Source organism: Dendrobates tinctorius, unplaced genomic scaffold (genome assembly GCF_039654945.1).
Source record: "Dendrobates tinctorius isolate UK_male_01 unplaced genomic scaffold, ASM3965494v1 ptg000366l, whole genome shotgun sequence".
NCBI lineage: Eukaryota > Metazoa > Chordata > Amphibia > Anura > Dendrobatidae > Dendrobates > Dendrobates tinctorius.
Window position 1 is genome coordinate 2882762 of NW_027362032.1, and position 16491 is coordinate 2899252.

A 16491-nucleotide genomic window follows, 5' to 3' on the forward strand; every position below is an offset into this window, starting at 1 on the left:
CTGACACTGCGCGCTACTGAAGAGCAATGAATACTCACTGCCCTTTGCGTGCACGTCCCTGCCATGCGCTGCTTACAAGCATATAGCAGTTGCTGGCACCGGAGCAGGACGCTGCGAGGGAGCGCGGGGTAAGTAAGTGTAATGATTTGTTTTTTAATGTTTTCTGATGGGACCATGCATACCAGGATGGGGACGGGGGTGGGGGCCAATTATAAGGATGGGGCCATGCATACCAGGACCGGGGTTAGGGGCTAATCATCTCAAGATACTATTATTAAAGAGAAATGAATATTCATTGCCCTCCAAGCCCATGGGCGTGTAATGCAGTGAATATTCATTTCTCTTTAGCAGCGGGAACAAGATTTAGCCGCAGTCACCGGCTCCAGCCTCCTGTGACCCGCTGCTCCGCTGATGCAGTTCCCTCACCTCCACACCAAAGCCAGAGCCGGTACATCCGGACTATAAGACGCAACCCCCATTTTCCTCCACATTTTTGAAGGATAAAAGTGTGTCTTATAGTCCGAAAAATACGGTAGTTTTAATACAAATTGGAAAGTCAGGATAAAGGGAAACTCTGCTGTTATTGTACAGAAATTCACACTTGGCCTCACTGCACATTTACTGTTGTGGATCATAAAAGAGATGTTTGGCCAGAAAGACTGGACCTGGTCTTGTAGGGACCATGAGACATTCAGCAGCACAGAAGGGAGAGAAGATTCATCCGATAAGATCTCAGGGATCTAGGAAGCCAACAGCATCATTACCCTCCGCTTTCTCTTACAGGCCCAGCATAAGATTTTTCTACAAGTGATTTTCTATCTTGTCAGCACATTCTACGTACGCTGTCATTTGGATTTAGTTACAGATCTGGGCAGGGAACAGTCAGCGTCTCCTAATCCCAGGGGGTAGGTGGATCTACCAGGTTGTAAGTTCTATAGAAAAGGGATTTCAATGTCCAAAATCAATGAACAGTTTTGGGTGGAGGAGAATGTTGTGGTACTAGAGGCAAAATGGTGATCATGGTAATACGGCCGGACTACACCACCGATAAAGCAACCACAGCCGGTGACTGAGAGGAATCTGTGACTTCTCTGCATTCAGTGGTTACTACTCACCTGGGTAGTCATATGTGGGAATCTCCTCTTTACACCGCTCATCATCTCTTACATATGTCTCTGTAGTATTAATATGGGTCAGATCTTCACCCTGAAACAAATATTGTAAAAGTCACCGACAGATGGAGAAGTCCCATCTATGATCAGCTCTAATCCTGCCATCTCCACCGTTCTCATTACACAGGTATAAAACATATAACACTGGTGGATAAAACAAGACTGAGCACAAGACCTTCACAGCCGTCTACACATCATAGGGGAGATCTCCTGACACCTTCTCTCCATCTACCTGATGATCCTGAGGAGCACTGGGATCCTCTTGTTTACAGTCCTGTGGAAGAAGAGGACGGGGACATCTCTCTGGTGTTGTCCTCTTACTGGATAGATCTGGAGGAAACACATACAGGGACTGAATTCATTCTCTACATACAGATAATTATAGGCCGTGTGTATTTAGTCCTGTCTATTACCTGGAGATGTGAGGCGCTGGGGAACCTCCATTATGACGTTCTTGTACAGAACCAGGGGAAGAGTCTTGAGGAGATCATTTGCATATTCCCAGTGCCTTCTGGGATAAGTGAAGAGTCTCCGCGAGCTCAACGATCACTGGGTTTTGGCCGTTGCAGCTGAAAAGAGGAAATCGGAAAACCAGGGGAAGAGTCTTGAGGAGATCATTTGCATATTCCCAGTGCCTTCTGGGATAAGTGAAGAGTCTCCGCGAGCTCAACGATCACTGGGTTTTGGACGTTGCAGCTGAAAAGAGGAAATCGGAAAACCAGGGGAAGAGTCTTGAGGAGATCATTTGCATATTCCCAGTGCCTTCTGGGATAAGTGAAGAGTCTCCGCGAGCTCAACGATCACTGGGTTTTGGCCGTTGCAGCTGAAAAGAGGAAATCGGAAAACCAGGGGAAGAGTCTTGAGGAGATCATTTGCATATTCCCAGTGCCTTCTGGGATAAGTGAAGAGTCTCCGCGAGCTCAACGATCACTGGGTTTTGGCCGTTGCAGCTGAAAAGAGGAAATCGGAAAACCAGGGAAAGAGTCTTGAGGAGATCATTTGCATATTCCCAGTGCCTTCTGGGATAAGTGAAGAGTCTCCGCGAGCTCAACGATCACTGGGTTTTGGCCGTTGCAGCTGAAAAGAGGAAATCGGAAAACCAGGGGAAGAGTCTTGAGGAGATCATTTGCATATTCCCAGTGCCTTCTGGGATAAGTGAAGAGTCTCCGCGAGCTCAACGATCACTGGGTTTTGGCCGTTGCAGCTGAAAAGAGGAAATCGGAAAACCAGGGGAAGAGTCTTGAGGAGATCATTTGCATATTCCCAGTGCCTTCTGGGATAAGTGAAGAGTCTCCGCGAGCTCAACGATCACTGGGTTTTGGCCGTTGCAGCTGAAAAGAGGAAATCGGAAAACCAGGGGAAGAGTCTTGAGGAGATCATTTGCATATTCCCAGTGCCTTCTGGGATAAGTGAAGAGTCTCCGCGAGCTCAACGATCACTGGGTTTTGGCCGTTGCAGCTGAAAAGAGGAAATCGGAAAACCAGGGGAAGAGTCTTGAGGAGATCATTTGCATATTCCCAGTGCCTTCTGGGATAAGTGAAGAGTCTCCGCGAGCTCAACGATCACTGGGTTTTGGCCGTTGCAGCTGAAAAGAGGAAATCGGAAAACCAGGGGAAGAGTCTTGAGGAGATCATTTGCATATTCCCAGTGCCTTCTGGGATAAGTGAAGAGTCTCCGCGAGCTCAACGATCACTGGGTTTTGGCCGTTGCAGCTGAAAAGAGGAAATCGGAAAACCAGGGGAAGAGTCTTGAGGAGATCATTTGCATATTCCCAGTGCCTTCTGGGATAAGTGAAGAGTCTCCGCGAGCTCAACGATCACTGGGTTTTGGCCGTTGCAGCTGAAAAGAGGAAATCGGAAAAACCGCGCGCCGATAGGCGCGCGAATTTCGGCTCATCTTTCATCGTTTTTAAGAAATCTCAAGATGGAAGAGGCCAGGAGCCATTTGGTGAGCTGCATTTCTTGCTACATGTTCACAGACTTACCAGTGGAAAAGCCAAACTTCACATGCCACAAATGCAAGCTTGTGTCCCTGTTGGAGGAAAAGTTGCAAAATCTCGAAGAGAGGTTGGCTACGTTGAAGATCATTAAGGAAGGTGAAGAGTTCTTGGACAGAGCAGAATTATCTCTTCATGTTACAGAAAGAGAAGAAATTCGAAGTGCACCTGAAGAAACAGAGGAATGGAGACATGTGACCCAGAGAAGCAGGAGGATCAGGAGGCAGTCAGCACCCATACTGCTCAGAAACCAGTACCAGGCTCTCACGCAGGAAAATGATGAAGAAATACATCAGGATAAGACTTTGCCAACAAACAGCAACCTTGTACGCCTTCAGAGTCCTCCTGGATGGAGAAAGAAAAATGTTGTGAAGAAGAAACGGAGAGTGGTGGTCATGGGGGATTCCCTGTTGAGAGGAACAGAGGCCGCTATCTGCAGACCGGATATAACTTCAAGAGAAATGTGCTGTCTTCCAGGTGCAAAAATTAAAGATGTGTCTGACAGGATATCAGGACTCTTCAGACCTACAGATGACTACCCATTCCTGCTACTACATGTGGGGACAAATGACACCGCAAGAAACGACCTGGAAACCATCTGCAGAGACTTTGAAGACTTAGGCAAGAAAGTGAAAGAACTGGGAGCGCAGGTGGTCTTCTCTTCCATCCTCCCAGTGGATGGCCATGGAACAAGGAGGTGGAATAACATTCTGCAGGTGAACAACTGGCTACGTCGATGGTGCCGTCAGCAACGATTTGGATTTCTGGATCACGGAGTGAACTACTTATACGATGGACTACTTGCTAGAGATGGGGTGCACCTTACGAAGACTGGAAAGCAGGTATTTGGAAGTCGCCTTGCTACACTTGTAAGGAGAGCTTTAAACTAGAACAACATGGGAAGGGAAGCAAAAGACCAGAAAAAGCCATACACCTGACAGATGCTATTGAGAACTCTGCTAATAGAAGTGGAAAGGAAGAACAAAGACGAAAGAATCTAATTAATAACAACATTGGAGAAAGAGAAACCAATCACAAACTAAAATGTTTCTATACTAATGCACAAAGCATGGGCAACAAACAAGGAGAATTGGAACTACTAACACAGGAAAAGAAATATGATGTCATTGGAATCACTGAAACTTGGTGGGACGATACACATGATTGGAATACAAGACTAGAAGGATACAACTTATTTGCAAGAAACAGACTTGATAAACGAGGAGGGGGTGTTGCATTGTATGTTAGAAACGCATATATCTGCACAGAGATTGAAGCTTCAGAGACTGGGAGTTCTGTGGAAACTGTTTGGGTAAGAATACAAGGACAGAACAATGGAAAGGACACCATTGTAGGCATTTACTACAGGCCGCCTGTGCAAGCTGAAGATATGGATGAACTCTTTATGCATCAAATGGCCAAGTTCTCCAAAAAATATGACATAGTTGTCATGGGAGATTTCAACTATCCAGACATTTGTTGGGAATCTCTCTCAGGCAAAACTAACAGGTCAAGGAAATTCTTATCCTCTCTTGCTGACAACTTTATCTTCCAAAAGGTAGGGGAGAAAACAAGGGGAACTGCTACCTTGGATCTAATCCTTATAAACAGGGAGGAAATGGTTGAGGAGGTAAAAGTGGCTGGAACCCTAGGAGGTAGCGACCATGCTATTTTAGAATTTTGGATAACTAGAGGCGGAAGACCTGTGAAGACTCAGACGTCAAGGTTAGATTTCAGAAAGGCAGATTTTAAGGGATTCAGAAAGATAATAGGAGGGATCCAATGGCTGGATATCCTTAAAGACAAAAATGTCCAGGAAGGATGGGAAATCTTGAAAAATGAAATTCTCAAAGCACAGTTGTTAACAATTCCGAAAAGAGGGAAGAATAGGAAGCATTTAAGGAAACCAGGATGGGTGAACACAGAACTTAAGCACATGCTAAAAAGGAAGAAAAAAATGTTTATAAAATGGAAAGAGGGAGGCATATCTAAAGAAGAATATAATGCTGTCTGCAGAATCTGCAGGGCACAAATCAGATTAGCTAAAGCTGAAAATGAATTGAGGCTTGCAAGAGATGTCAAAAGCAATAATAAAGGATTTTGGGGATATGTCAAAAGTAAAAGAAAAGTCAAAGATGCTATAGGATTTTTACAGGATGAAAATGATGAAATGGTAAGACAGGATGTTGAGAAGGCTGAACTTTTAAATTCCTATTTTGCATCTGTTTTCTCTCAGAAAGGAAATGTAACACCAACTGTTATTCACTGTCCTATTAAGGGAATAGAAGAATCCAGGATATCTATAAACAGAAAGATAGTGAGGAAACACTTAGCTAACCTAAATGAATTCAAGTCTCCAGGTCCAGATGAATTACACCCCAGAGTACTGAAGGAGATAGCAGAAGAAATTTCTGAACCACTCTCCATAATCTTTGAAAATTCTTGGAGAACAGGAGAAGTGCCAGAAGACTGGAGAAGAGCAAATGTTGTTCCTATCTTCAAAAAGGGGAAGAAGGTGGACCCAGGCAACTATAGGCCGGTGAGTCTGACTTCTATACCAGGAAAGATCTTTGAACAAATTATTAAACAACATGTAAGTCAATACCTGGATAAGAATGAAGTGATCAAACAGAGTCAGCATGGGTTTGTAACTAATAAGTCATGTCAGACTAACTTAATTTCCTTCTATGACGGTATCACTGATTGGGTGGATCAAGGAAATGCTGTAGATATAGTATATCTTGACTTCAGCAAAGCATTTGACAAAGTCTCTCATACAATCCTTATTGAAAAAATGACTAAGTATGGAATGGACAAGGCAACTGTTAGGTGGATTCATAGCTGGCTTAGTGATCGGACCCAAAGAGTGGTCGTAAATGGCTGCACATCCAGTTGGAAGAATGTCTCAAGTGGGGTACCACAGGGCTCTGTCCTGGGCCCTGTATTGTTCAACATCTTTATCAACGATTTAGATGAAGGAATTGAGGGTAAACTGATTAAATTTGCTGATGACACAAAGCTAGGAGGGATAGCTAATACTAGAGAAGAGAGAGAGAGGATTCAAAAAGATTTAAATAAACTGGAGAAGTGGGCAGTAACTAACAGAATGGTTTTTAACAGGGAGAAATGCAAAGTACTACATCTGGGCAATAAAAATGAAAAAAGCATATATAGAATGGGAGGAATAGGGCTAAGTGACAGCACATGTGAAAAAGACTTGGGTATACTAATAGATCACAGACTGAATATGAGTCAACAGTGTGATGCAGCAGCAAAAAAGGCAAATGCAGTTCTAGGATGTATTAACAGAAGCATACAGTCTAGATCACGTGAAGTCATTATTTCCCTCTACTCCTCTTTGGTCAGACCTCATCTGGAATATTGTGTCCAGTTTTGGGCACCACATTTTAAAAAAGACATCAACAAACTGGAGCAAGTTCAGAAAAGAGCGACCAGAATGGTGACCGGTCTGCAAACCCTGTCTTATGAGGAAAGGTTGCAGGATTTGGGAATGTTTAGTTTGCAAAAGAGAAGACTGAGAGGAGACTTAATTGCTGTCTACAAATATCTAAAGGGCTGTCACATTGTAGAAGGATTAACTTTATTCTCATTTGCACAAGGAAAGACTAGAAGCAATGGGATGAAACTGAATGGGAGGAGACACAGATTAGATATTAGAAAAAACTTTTTGACAGTTAGAGTGATCAATGAGTGGAACAGGCTGCCACGAGAAGTGGTGAGTTCTCCTTCAATGGAAGTCTTCAAACAGAGGCTGGACAGACATCTGACTGGGATGATTTAGCGAATCCTGCTTTGAGCAGGGGGTTGGACCAGATGGCCCAGGAGGTCCCTTCCAACTCTACGATTCTATGATTCTAGATCGCTGTGTCCTTCTAAATACTCCCACTCCTCCATGGAGAAATAGACAGCGACCTCCTGACACCTTATAGGAACCTGACACATACAATGATACCGTCATCCCCCGATCCCTTCATAGTGTTTCTGTATAATGTCCAGGCATTCCCAGCAGTGTCACCTCTCCAGTCAGCAGCTCAAACATCTTGTAGATGAGTTCTAGGATCTTCTGGTCATTGATATCCTCACGGATTAGGGGGTGAGGTGGAGGCCCCGTGATTGGGCTCAGGGGTCTTCCAGATCCCTCAGACACAGGGTCCTGACAGCGATCACTAGAGGTCTTCTTCACCACTGTGTAATCCTGGTTATGGAGAGACACATTAATAAATCTCACTACAGACATTTCCAGAGTCCTCACCTCTCCAGTTCTGTCCATATGTTATTCCCATAGATAAGAATGATAGAATGTGACGTCATCAGAATCTCTCACCTCTCCAGTGAGACGGAAGAGGATCTCTAGGGTGAGGTGTAACATTCTCTCCGCCATCTTGTCTCTGTCCATACCCATCCTTGATGGGTAAATCAAGAATATTTTCTTTGGTAGAAGATCTTCACTGAGAGGATCCGATATTGTAGAGACCTGAATGAGAAGAAGATGATGCGATGTAACACTGTGCTTGAGAGCGGGCCCACCTGGAGCTACTGTCAGGGCTGGCGTTTGTACTTCACATGTATCAGAGTGCAGGGAGTGAGTCATGTAACCACTCTTCTGCAGTTTGTGGAGGAGAGGGGGAAGGAAGGTTACCCACCCAATCCAGGATGAGCGCGCTCTCCTTCAAAGCTCCCTGCTGCAGAGAAGTCATCAGCCCCAAAAGCCTGGACGCAGCGGGGCTTGCTCTGCCTCTGACTGTGAGCTGAGCTCACTGTCTGCACTCTTCTGCTTCTGTCTGGAAGGAGCCTGACAGCCAAGGAGGCTAGGAGCAGCACCGAGGACCAGGGACTCACTGGACACAACATGAGGACTGATGAGTGTCTTGGCACATGTCATTTACTATTTGATATGTCTAATCTGTTGGTCGAATATATACATACAGATATATAAAGCAATGAAGGTTCTTAAAGGGGTTGTCCACTACTTTAAATTAACCCCCCAATGTATCCCCCTGGCGCCCCTAATGAATTTTGTAAATACCTCATGTTGCCTATACTGCCTGTGAGCGTCGCTATCGCTGGCCGCTCACAGGCAGCACATGACCCCTGGCTGCAGCCGGCTCTTGCTTCCGCTGACGTCCCGACAAGTGCTGGCAGCAGCCGGGGGTCCATCTTCCTCCTTCCGCGCTGGCTGCCAGGCTGTGGGAGCGATTATCCCCCCGCATCACACCCGGCATCCACCAAGCGCCCATTCATTGAGAAAGCGCGCAGTGGATGCTGGGTGGATGCTGGGTGTGACCCCGGGGGTAACCCCGCCCACAACCCAGCAGCCACTGCGGGGACCCAGCGCTGAGTCACGCCTCACTTGTGACATCAGCGCTGGGTTACGTGCTGCCTGTGAGCGGCCAGCGATAACGCCACTCACAGGCAGTATAGGCAACATGAGGTATTTACAAAATTCATTAGGGGCCTGGGGGGATACTTTGGGGGTTAATTTAATGTAGTGGACAACCCCTTTAAACTTTTATGTCTTGTTTATCCTGCAAGCTGGACAGAGACTAAGGGTATGTGCACACGTTGCTTATTCCATTGTGGATTTTTCTGCATGGATTCTGCAGAATCCGCAGGTAAGACGACCTGTGTTTTACCTGCAGGTTCCTGCGGATTTAGTGCGGATTTGCTCTGCGTTTTTACACCTGCAGATTCCTATAATGGAATAGGTAAAGGTTTTAAATACAAGAGTTAGGACTGTCCCACAAGGGTTGCCGTGACGTGGCGGGATGGCTTCTACATTATTTTGATCAAAATTATGTTAACTAAATACCCTTATTATTACTATTATTACTACCTTCATGCAATTTTTGCAATATATTTTTTTACTTTTTTATTCCAGGATATTTGTTTTGTGTTTTGCTTTTGGTTTTCTCTGTGTAAAGGTCATGTGTTCATATGCAATTACAATTTGCATGCACATTAATTTACTTTTTCTGCTCAGACCCAGTTTCTCATTTGTTTCATTGCGCATTCTGTGCATATAAGGGTGTGACCGCCCTGCTTCTGAGTTGGAAAATCCATCCTGTCTGGCCTACACTATTACTGGTGGTTCAGTCCCTCTGTCCTTGTTCACATTTACGTCACTTGACAAGTGGAAAGGTTTTAAATACAAGAGTTAGGACTGTCCCACAAGGGTTGCCGTGACGTGGCGGGATGGCTTCTACATTATTTTGATCAAAATTATGTTAACTAAATACCCTTATTATTACTATTATTACTACCTTCATGCAATTTTTGCAATATATTTTTTTACTTTTTTATTCCAGGATATTTGTTTTGTGTTTTGCTTTTGGTTTTCTCTGTGTAAAGGTCATGTGTTCATATGCAATTACAATTTGCATGCACATTAATTTACTTTTTCTGCTCAGACCCAGTTTCTCATTTGTTTCATTGCACATTCTGTGCATATAAGGGTGTGACCGCCCTGCTTCTGAGTTGGAAAATCCATCCTGTCTGGCCTACACTATTACTGGTGGTTCAGTCCCTCTGTCCTTGTTCACATTTACGTCACTTGACAAGTGGAAAGGTTTTAAATACAAGAGTTAGGACTGTCCCACAAGGGTTGCCGTGACGTGGCGGGATGGCTTCTACATTATTTTGATCAAAATTATGTTAACTAAATACCCTTATTATTACTATTATTACTACCTTCATGCAATTTTTGCAATATATTTTTTTACTTTTTTATTCCAGGATATTTGTTTTGTGTTTTGTTTTTGGTTTTCTCTATAATGGAATAGGTGTAAAACCGCTGCGGAATCCGCACAAAGAATTGACATGCTGTGGAAAATAAACCGCTGTGTTTCCGCGCTGAATTTTCAGCATCATGTGCACAGCGGTTTTTGTTGCTCACTATGGGCCTGATTCACCGTCTCTCCTGCCTTGATTGACATGGCTGACGTCTCCTGTGTCATCCACTGTCTGTCCAGCTCTCGCACCTGCACAGGAGGGAACAGGAGCTGCGCAGCGCAACAGACTGGATGACATAGGAGGCGTCAGCCACGTCAGTAAAGGCAGGAGGATGGCAATTGTGGGGTCAGAGGAGGTGCTAAGCAGGGACCATAGACACTCATCCGACTGGACGCTGCCGATTAGCTTACGAGAAGGAGAATGATTATTTTCTTAAGTTTGCAAGCGGCTGGAATCTTACAGGATGGCTTTTTAAATGTGGCTAAAAGATGGTGGCTACAGGTCTTACAGATTAACCCCTTCACCCCCAAGGGTGGTTTGCACGTTCATGACTGGGCCAATTTTTACAATTCTGACCACTGTCCCTTTATGAGGTCATAACTCTGGAACGCTTCCATGGATCCTGGTGATTCTGACATTGTTTTCTCGTGACATATTGTACTTCATGTTAGTGGTAAAATTTCATTCAAATAACTTGCGTTTATTTGTGAGAAAAATGGAAATTTGGCGAAAATTTTGAAAACTTCGCAATTTTCCAACTTTGAGTTTTTATGCCCTTAAATCACAGAGATACGGCACACAAAAAACTTGATAACTAATATTTCCCACATGTTTACTTTACATCAGCACAATTTTGGAACCAAAATTTTTTTTTTGTTAGGAAGTTATAAGGGTTAAAAGTTGACCAGTGATTTCTCATTTTTACAACACCATTTTATTTTTAGGACCACATCACATTTGAAGCCACTTTGAGGGGTCTATATGATAGAAAATACCCAAAAGTGACACCATTCTAAAAACTGCACCCCTTAAGGTGCTCAAAACCACATTCAAGAAGTTTATTAACCCTTTAAGTGCGTCACAGGAATTTTTTTGAATATTTAAAAAAAAATGAACATCTAACTTTTTTTCACAAAAAAAAACTTCAGGTTCAATTTTTTTTATTTTACCAAGGGTAACAGGAGAAATTGGACTGTAAAAGTTATTGTGCAATTTGTCCTGAGTGCGCTGAAACCTTATATGTGGGGGGGAACGACTGTTTCGGCGCATGGCAGAGCTCAGAATGGAAGGAGTGCCGTTTGACTTTTTCAATGCAAAATTGGCTGGAATTCAGATCGGACGCCATGTCACGTTTGGAGAGTCCCTGATGTACCTAAACAGTGGAAACCTCCTACAAGTGACCCCATTTTGGAAACTAGACCCCCAAGGAACTTATCTTGATATGCGGTGAGAACTTTGAACCCACAAGGGCTTTACAGAAGTTTATAACGTACAGCGGTGCAATTAAAAAATCATTTTTTCCACAAAAATGATCTTTTCACCCCAATTTTTATTTTCCCAAGGGTAACAGGACCCTAAAATTTATTGTGCAATTTGTCCTGAGTACGCTGATACCCCACATGTGGGGGTAAACCACTATTTGGGCGCATGGCAGAGCTCGGAAGGGAAGCAGCGCCATTTGACGTTTTTGGCTGGAATTGAGATCGGACATCATGTCGCGATTGGAAAACCCCTGATGTACCAAAACAGTGGAAACCCCCCACAAATGAAACCATTTTGGAAACTAGACCCCCTAAGGAACTTATCTAGATGTGTGGTGAGAACTTTGAACCCCCAAGGGCTTCACAGAAGTTTATAACATACAGCCGTACAATTAAAAAATCATATTTTTTCCACAAAAATGATCTTTTCACCCTCAATTCTTATTTTTCCAAGGGTAACAGGACCCTAAAAGTTATTGTGCAATTTGTCCTGAGTACGCTGATACCCCACATGTGGGGGTAAACCACTATTTGGGCGCATGGCCGAGCTCGGAAGGGAAGCAGCGCCATTTGACGTTTTTGGCTGGAATTGAGATCGGACACCATGTCGCGATTGGAAAACCCCTGATGTACCTAAACAGTGGAAATCCCCCACAAATGACACCATTTTGGAAACTAGACCCCCTAAGGAACTTATCTAGATGTGTGGTGAGAACTTTGAACCCCCAAGGGCTTCACAGAAGTTTATAACATAAAGCCGTACAATTAAAAAATCATATTTTTTCCACAAAAATGATCTTTTCACCTTCAATTCTTATTTTTCCAAGGGTAACAGGACCCTAAAAGTTATTGTGCAATTTGTCCTGAGTACGCTGATACCCCACATGTGGGGGTAAACCACTATTTGGGCGCATGGCAGAGCTCGGAAGGGAAGCAGCGCCATTTGATGTTTTTGGCTGGAATTGAGATCGGACACCATGTCGCGATTGGAAAACCCCTGATGTACCTAAACAGTGGAAACCCCCCACAAATGACACCATTTTGTAAACTAGACCCCCCAAGGAACTTATCTAGATGTGTGGTGAGCACTTTGAACTCCCCAGTGCTTCACAGAAGTTTATAACGCCCGGGCGTGAAAATAAAAAATTCGTATTTTTTCCACAAACATGATCTTTTAGTCACCATTTTTTTATTTTCCCAACGGTACCAGGAGAAATTGGACCCCAAAAGTTGTTGTCCTATTTGTCCTGAGTATGCTGATACCCCATATGTGGGAGAAAACTACTGTATGGACACACGTCGGGGCTCGGAAGGGAAGTAGTGACATTTTGGAATGCAGACTTTGATGGAATGGTCTGCGGGTGTCATGTTGCCTTTGGAGAGCCCCTAATGTACCTAAACAGTGGAAACCCCCACAAATGACCCCATTTTGGAAACGAGACCCCCTAAGGAACTTATCTAGATGTGAGGTGAGCACTTTGAACCCCCAAAGGCTTCACAGAAGTTTATAATGCCCGGGCATGAAAATAAAAAAATCGTATTTTTTCCACAAGCATGATCAATTAGTCCCCAATTTTTTTTATTTTCCCAAGGGTAACAGGAGAAATTGGACCCCAAAAGTTGTTGTCCAATTTGTCATGAGTACGCTGACACCCCATATGTGGGAGAAAACTACTGTATGGACACACGTCGGTGCTCGGAAGGGAAGTAGTGACATTTTGGAATGCAGACTTTGATGGAATGGTCTGCGGGTGTCATGTGCGTTTGGAGAGCCCCTGATGTACCTAAACTATTGAAACTCCCCACAAGTGACCCCATTTTGGACACTAGGCCCCCCACGGAACTTATCTAGATGTGTGGTGAGCACTTTGAACCCCCAAGTGCTTCACAGAAGTTTATAACGCTCGGACGTGAAAATAAAAAAATCATTTTTTTCCACAAAAATGATATTTTTGCCCCCAATTTTTTATTTTCCTAAGGGTAACAGGAGAAATTGGACCCCAAAAATTGATTTGCAATTTGACCTGAGTAGGCTGATACATGTGGGGGTAAAACACTGGGCGCATGGCAGAGCTTGGAAGGGAAGGAGCACCATTTGACTTTTTTAACTCAGAATTGGCTGGAATTGAGATCAGACGCCATGTTGCATTTGGAGAGCCCCTGATGTGCCCAAACAGTGGAAACCCCCAATTATAACTCCAACCCTAACCCCAACACACCCCTAACCCTAATCTGAGCCCTAACCCTAGCACTAACCCTAGCCCTAACCCTAACGGGAAAATGGAAATAAATACATTTTTTAATTTTATTTTTCCCTAACTAAGGGGGTGATAACGGGGGGTTTGATTTACTATTTATGGCGGTTTTTATGTTTGGCAGCTGTCACACGCTAAAAGACGCTTTTTATTGTAAAAATAGTTTTTGCATCACCACATATTGAGAGCTATAATTTTTCCGTATTTTGACCCACCGAGTCATGTGAGGTCTTATTTTTTGCGGGACGAGTTGACGTTTTTATTGGTACCATTTTCGGGCACGTGACATTTTTTGATCACTTTTTATTCCGATTTTTGGGACGCAGAATGAACAAAAACCAGCGTTTCATGAATTTCTTTTGGGGGGGTGCGTTTACACCGTTCCGCGTGCGATAAAATTGATAAAGCGTTTTTATTCTTCGTGTCAGTACGGTTACAGCGATACCTTATTTAGGTCGGTTTTTTTTATGTTTTGTTGGTTTTATGCAATGAAAACTATTTTATATAAAAAATAATTATTTTTGCATCGCTTTATTCTGCGAGCTATAACTTTTTTATTTTTTTGCTGATGATGCTGTTTGGCAGCTCGTTTTTTGCGGGACAAGATGTCGTTTTCAGCGGTACCATGGATATTTATATGCGTCTTTTTGATCGCGCGTTATTACACTTTTTGTTTGGCGGTATGATAACAAATCATTATTTTTTGCTTCGTTTTTTATTTTTATTTTTTAAGGGGTTCGCTAAAGGGGTTAACTAATGGGATAGTTTTATAGGGCGGGTCGTAACGGACGCGGCGATACCTAATATGTGTACTTTTATTGTTTTTTTTTTATTTCTAAAAAATGGATTTATTTGGGGGAATATTTTTTTTTTTTCTAATTTATTTGGCGATTTTTTTTAATTTATTTTAACTTTTTTTTTTATTTTTTTTTTTACTTTATTAAATAGTCCCAGGTGGGACATCACTGTCCTGTGACAGATCGCTGATCTGTCACATCACAGATCACTGTGACAGATCAGCAATCTGTCACAGGCACTGCAGAAGGCTTCCTCATGCCTGCGCTTTGCAGGCACTGAGGAAGCCAGCTTCCTGCAGGCCCCCGTCGCCATCTTTGATTCGGGGGCCTGCAGGAAAGGAGCCCCCCGCAGCAGCGCTGCACATTGCGCTGCCGTGGGGGGCTCAGGGAAGCACGGAGGGAGCCCCCTCCCTGCCGATGCTTCCCTTTAACCCCCGGTACACCGTGATCATGTTTGATCGCGGTGTGCAAGGGGTTAACATGTTGGGGGCGGTCCGTGACCGCCCCTGACACATTGTGCCGGGTGTCAGCTGCGATAATCAGCTGACACCCGGCCGCGATCAGCGCCGCTCACCACGTGGGCGCCGCTGATCTCGGTAGACGTACTATCCCGTCCATGGGCATAGGGGCCCGGGTCCCATGGATGGGATAGTACGTCTCATGTCAGAAAGGGGTTAAAGTTCGGCTCACGATCGCCGAAATTGCAATATTCAACAATTTAATCATCGATTAAATCACCAAATATAGCCGAACATACCCAGCACAAAAGCCGGTGTTTCCCAACCTGTGTGACATTGTGGTAAACACGGACTAAAACTACATTATCCTATAACACAGCAAGTGAAGAGCTAAGCGGCCTATACACCAAGCACTTAACCGACCCAATTTAGAAAATAGGCATAAATGGATTAAAGCTAAAGCAGAATTTGACCTTTAGCTGGACAGACTAGAAAGAATAAGGGGGAACCAAAAAACATCTGAATTTTTTAGATACGGTAATAAGGCTGGTTCATTATTGGCTCGCTTGGCAAAAAGCCGAACACCTATGAGATTTATAGGTAGATTGAATGATCACAAAGGTTCACCACAAACAGACCCAAAAATCATAAATGACATCTGGCATAAATACTATAACACATTGTATGAACAAGAACCAGTAGATGGAGAAGAGGGGAAGACATTCCTAGATAGACTATCCCTCCCAACAGTCTCAGAAGGTGAGAAAGATTCAACTCTACAATAAGAAAGGAAGAGATAGTGGACACTATTAACTCCCTGAAAAATAGCGAGGCACCCGGACCAGATGGGCTGCCAGGGGAGTTCTGCAAAATATTAGTAGAAGAGGTTTCTTCTCCACTGGTGGCCGTTTTTATCAAATCCTAAAAGAAAAGGTATACCTGCCAACAGGAAATAGGGCCAATATTAAAGTACACTACCGTGTGACTATTCTAGCTGCAAATGTCTGGTTTGTAATGCAATATCTTCATAGGTGTAAGGAGGCCCATTTCCAACAACCATCACTACAGTGTTCTTATGGTACTTTGATAACTGTGTAAGAAGCTAATGGATGGTTAGATTACCATTGTGCAAGTATGTTAGCACAGCTGAAAACAGTTTGGCTGATTAGAGAAGCTATAAATCTGACCTTCCTTTGAGCTAGTTGAGAATCTGGAGCATTATATTTGTTGGTTCCATTAAACTCTCAAAATGGCCAGAAAAAAGGACTTTCGTGTGAAACTTGACAGTCTATTCTTGTTCTTAGAAATGAATTATTTGTGAGACATTGCCAGAAAACTGAAGAATTCCTACCACGGTGTGTACTACTCCCTTCAGAGGAGACGACAAACAGGCTCTAACCAGAGTAGAAAGTGAAGTAGGAGGCCCCACTGCACAACTGAGTAACAAGTACATTAGAGTCTGTAGTTTGAGAAATCGACGCCTCACAGGTCCTCAACTGGCAGCTTCATTAAATACACACAAAACACCAGTATCAACACCTACAGTGAAGAGGCGACTCCGGGATGCTGGCCTACAGGGCAA

The 16491-nt window shown here is 43.7% G+C and overlaps 2 protein-coding genes across 3 annotated transcripts in view; both read right to left on the bottom strand.

Annotated features, from left to right (window-relative positions):
* Nucleotides 1–16491, bottom strand: part of LOC141075662 (uncharacterized) — a 109316-nt gene that overhangs the window by 26539 nt on the left and 66286 nt on the right. The window contains exons 1-3 of one of the 2 annotated variants that reach the window (XM_073562771.1): nt 1586–2322; nt 1405–1502; nt 1116–1206 (exon numbers count right to left, since the gene is read on the bottom strand). The exons of the other annotated variant lie outside the window; for it this stretch is intronic. Coding sequence (XP_073418872.1) covers nt 1116–1206; nt 1405–1502; nt 1586–1616 — 220 coding nt within the window. The 5' untranslated portion in view covers nt 1617–2322. Of the gene's footprint in view, nt 1–1115; nt 1207–1404; nt 1503–1585; nt 2323–16491 lie in introns of those variants that run through there. 2 annotated transcript variants of the gene reach the window in all.
* LOC141075600 (oocyte zinc finger protein XlCOF29-like) lies at nt 6637–8012 on the bottom strand. The gene is made up of 3 exons (XM_073562710.1): nt 7514–8012; nt 7205–7384; nt 6637–7122 (listed from the first exon to the last, which is right to left on the bottom strand). Exons 1-3 carry the CDS (start codon nt 7778–7780, stop codon nt 7036–7038), a joined length of 534 nt encoding a protein of 177 aa, XP_073418811.1. The 5' UTR covers nt 7781–8012; the 3' UTR covers nt 6637–7035.

Excerpts from the sequence above, each read along its gene's own strand:
- LOC141075600 (XM_073562710.1), bottom strand. The coding sequence starts at position 7,780 with ATGACTCACTCCCTGCACTCTGATACATGTGAAGTACAAACGCCAGCC. Across the intron at positions 7,385-7,513 it reads TCTTCCGTCTCACTGGAGAG|GATTACACAGTGGTGAAGAA; the intron begins GTGAGAGATTCT and ends CTCCATAACCAG. Across the intron at positions 7,123-7,204 it reads TTGAGCTGCTGACTGGAGAG|GTTCCTATAAGGTGTCAGGA; the intron begins GTGACACTGCTG and ends TGTATGTGTCAG.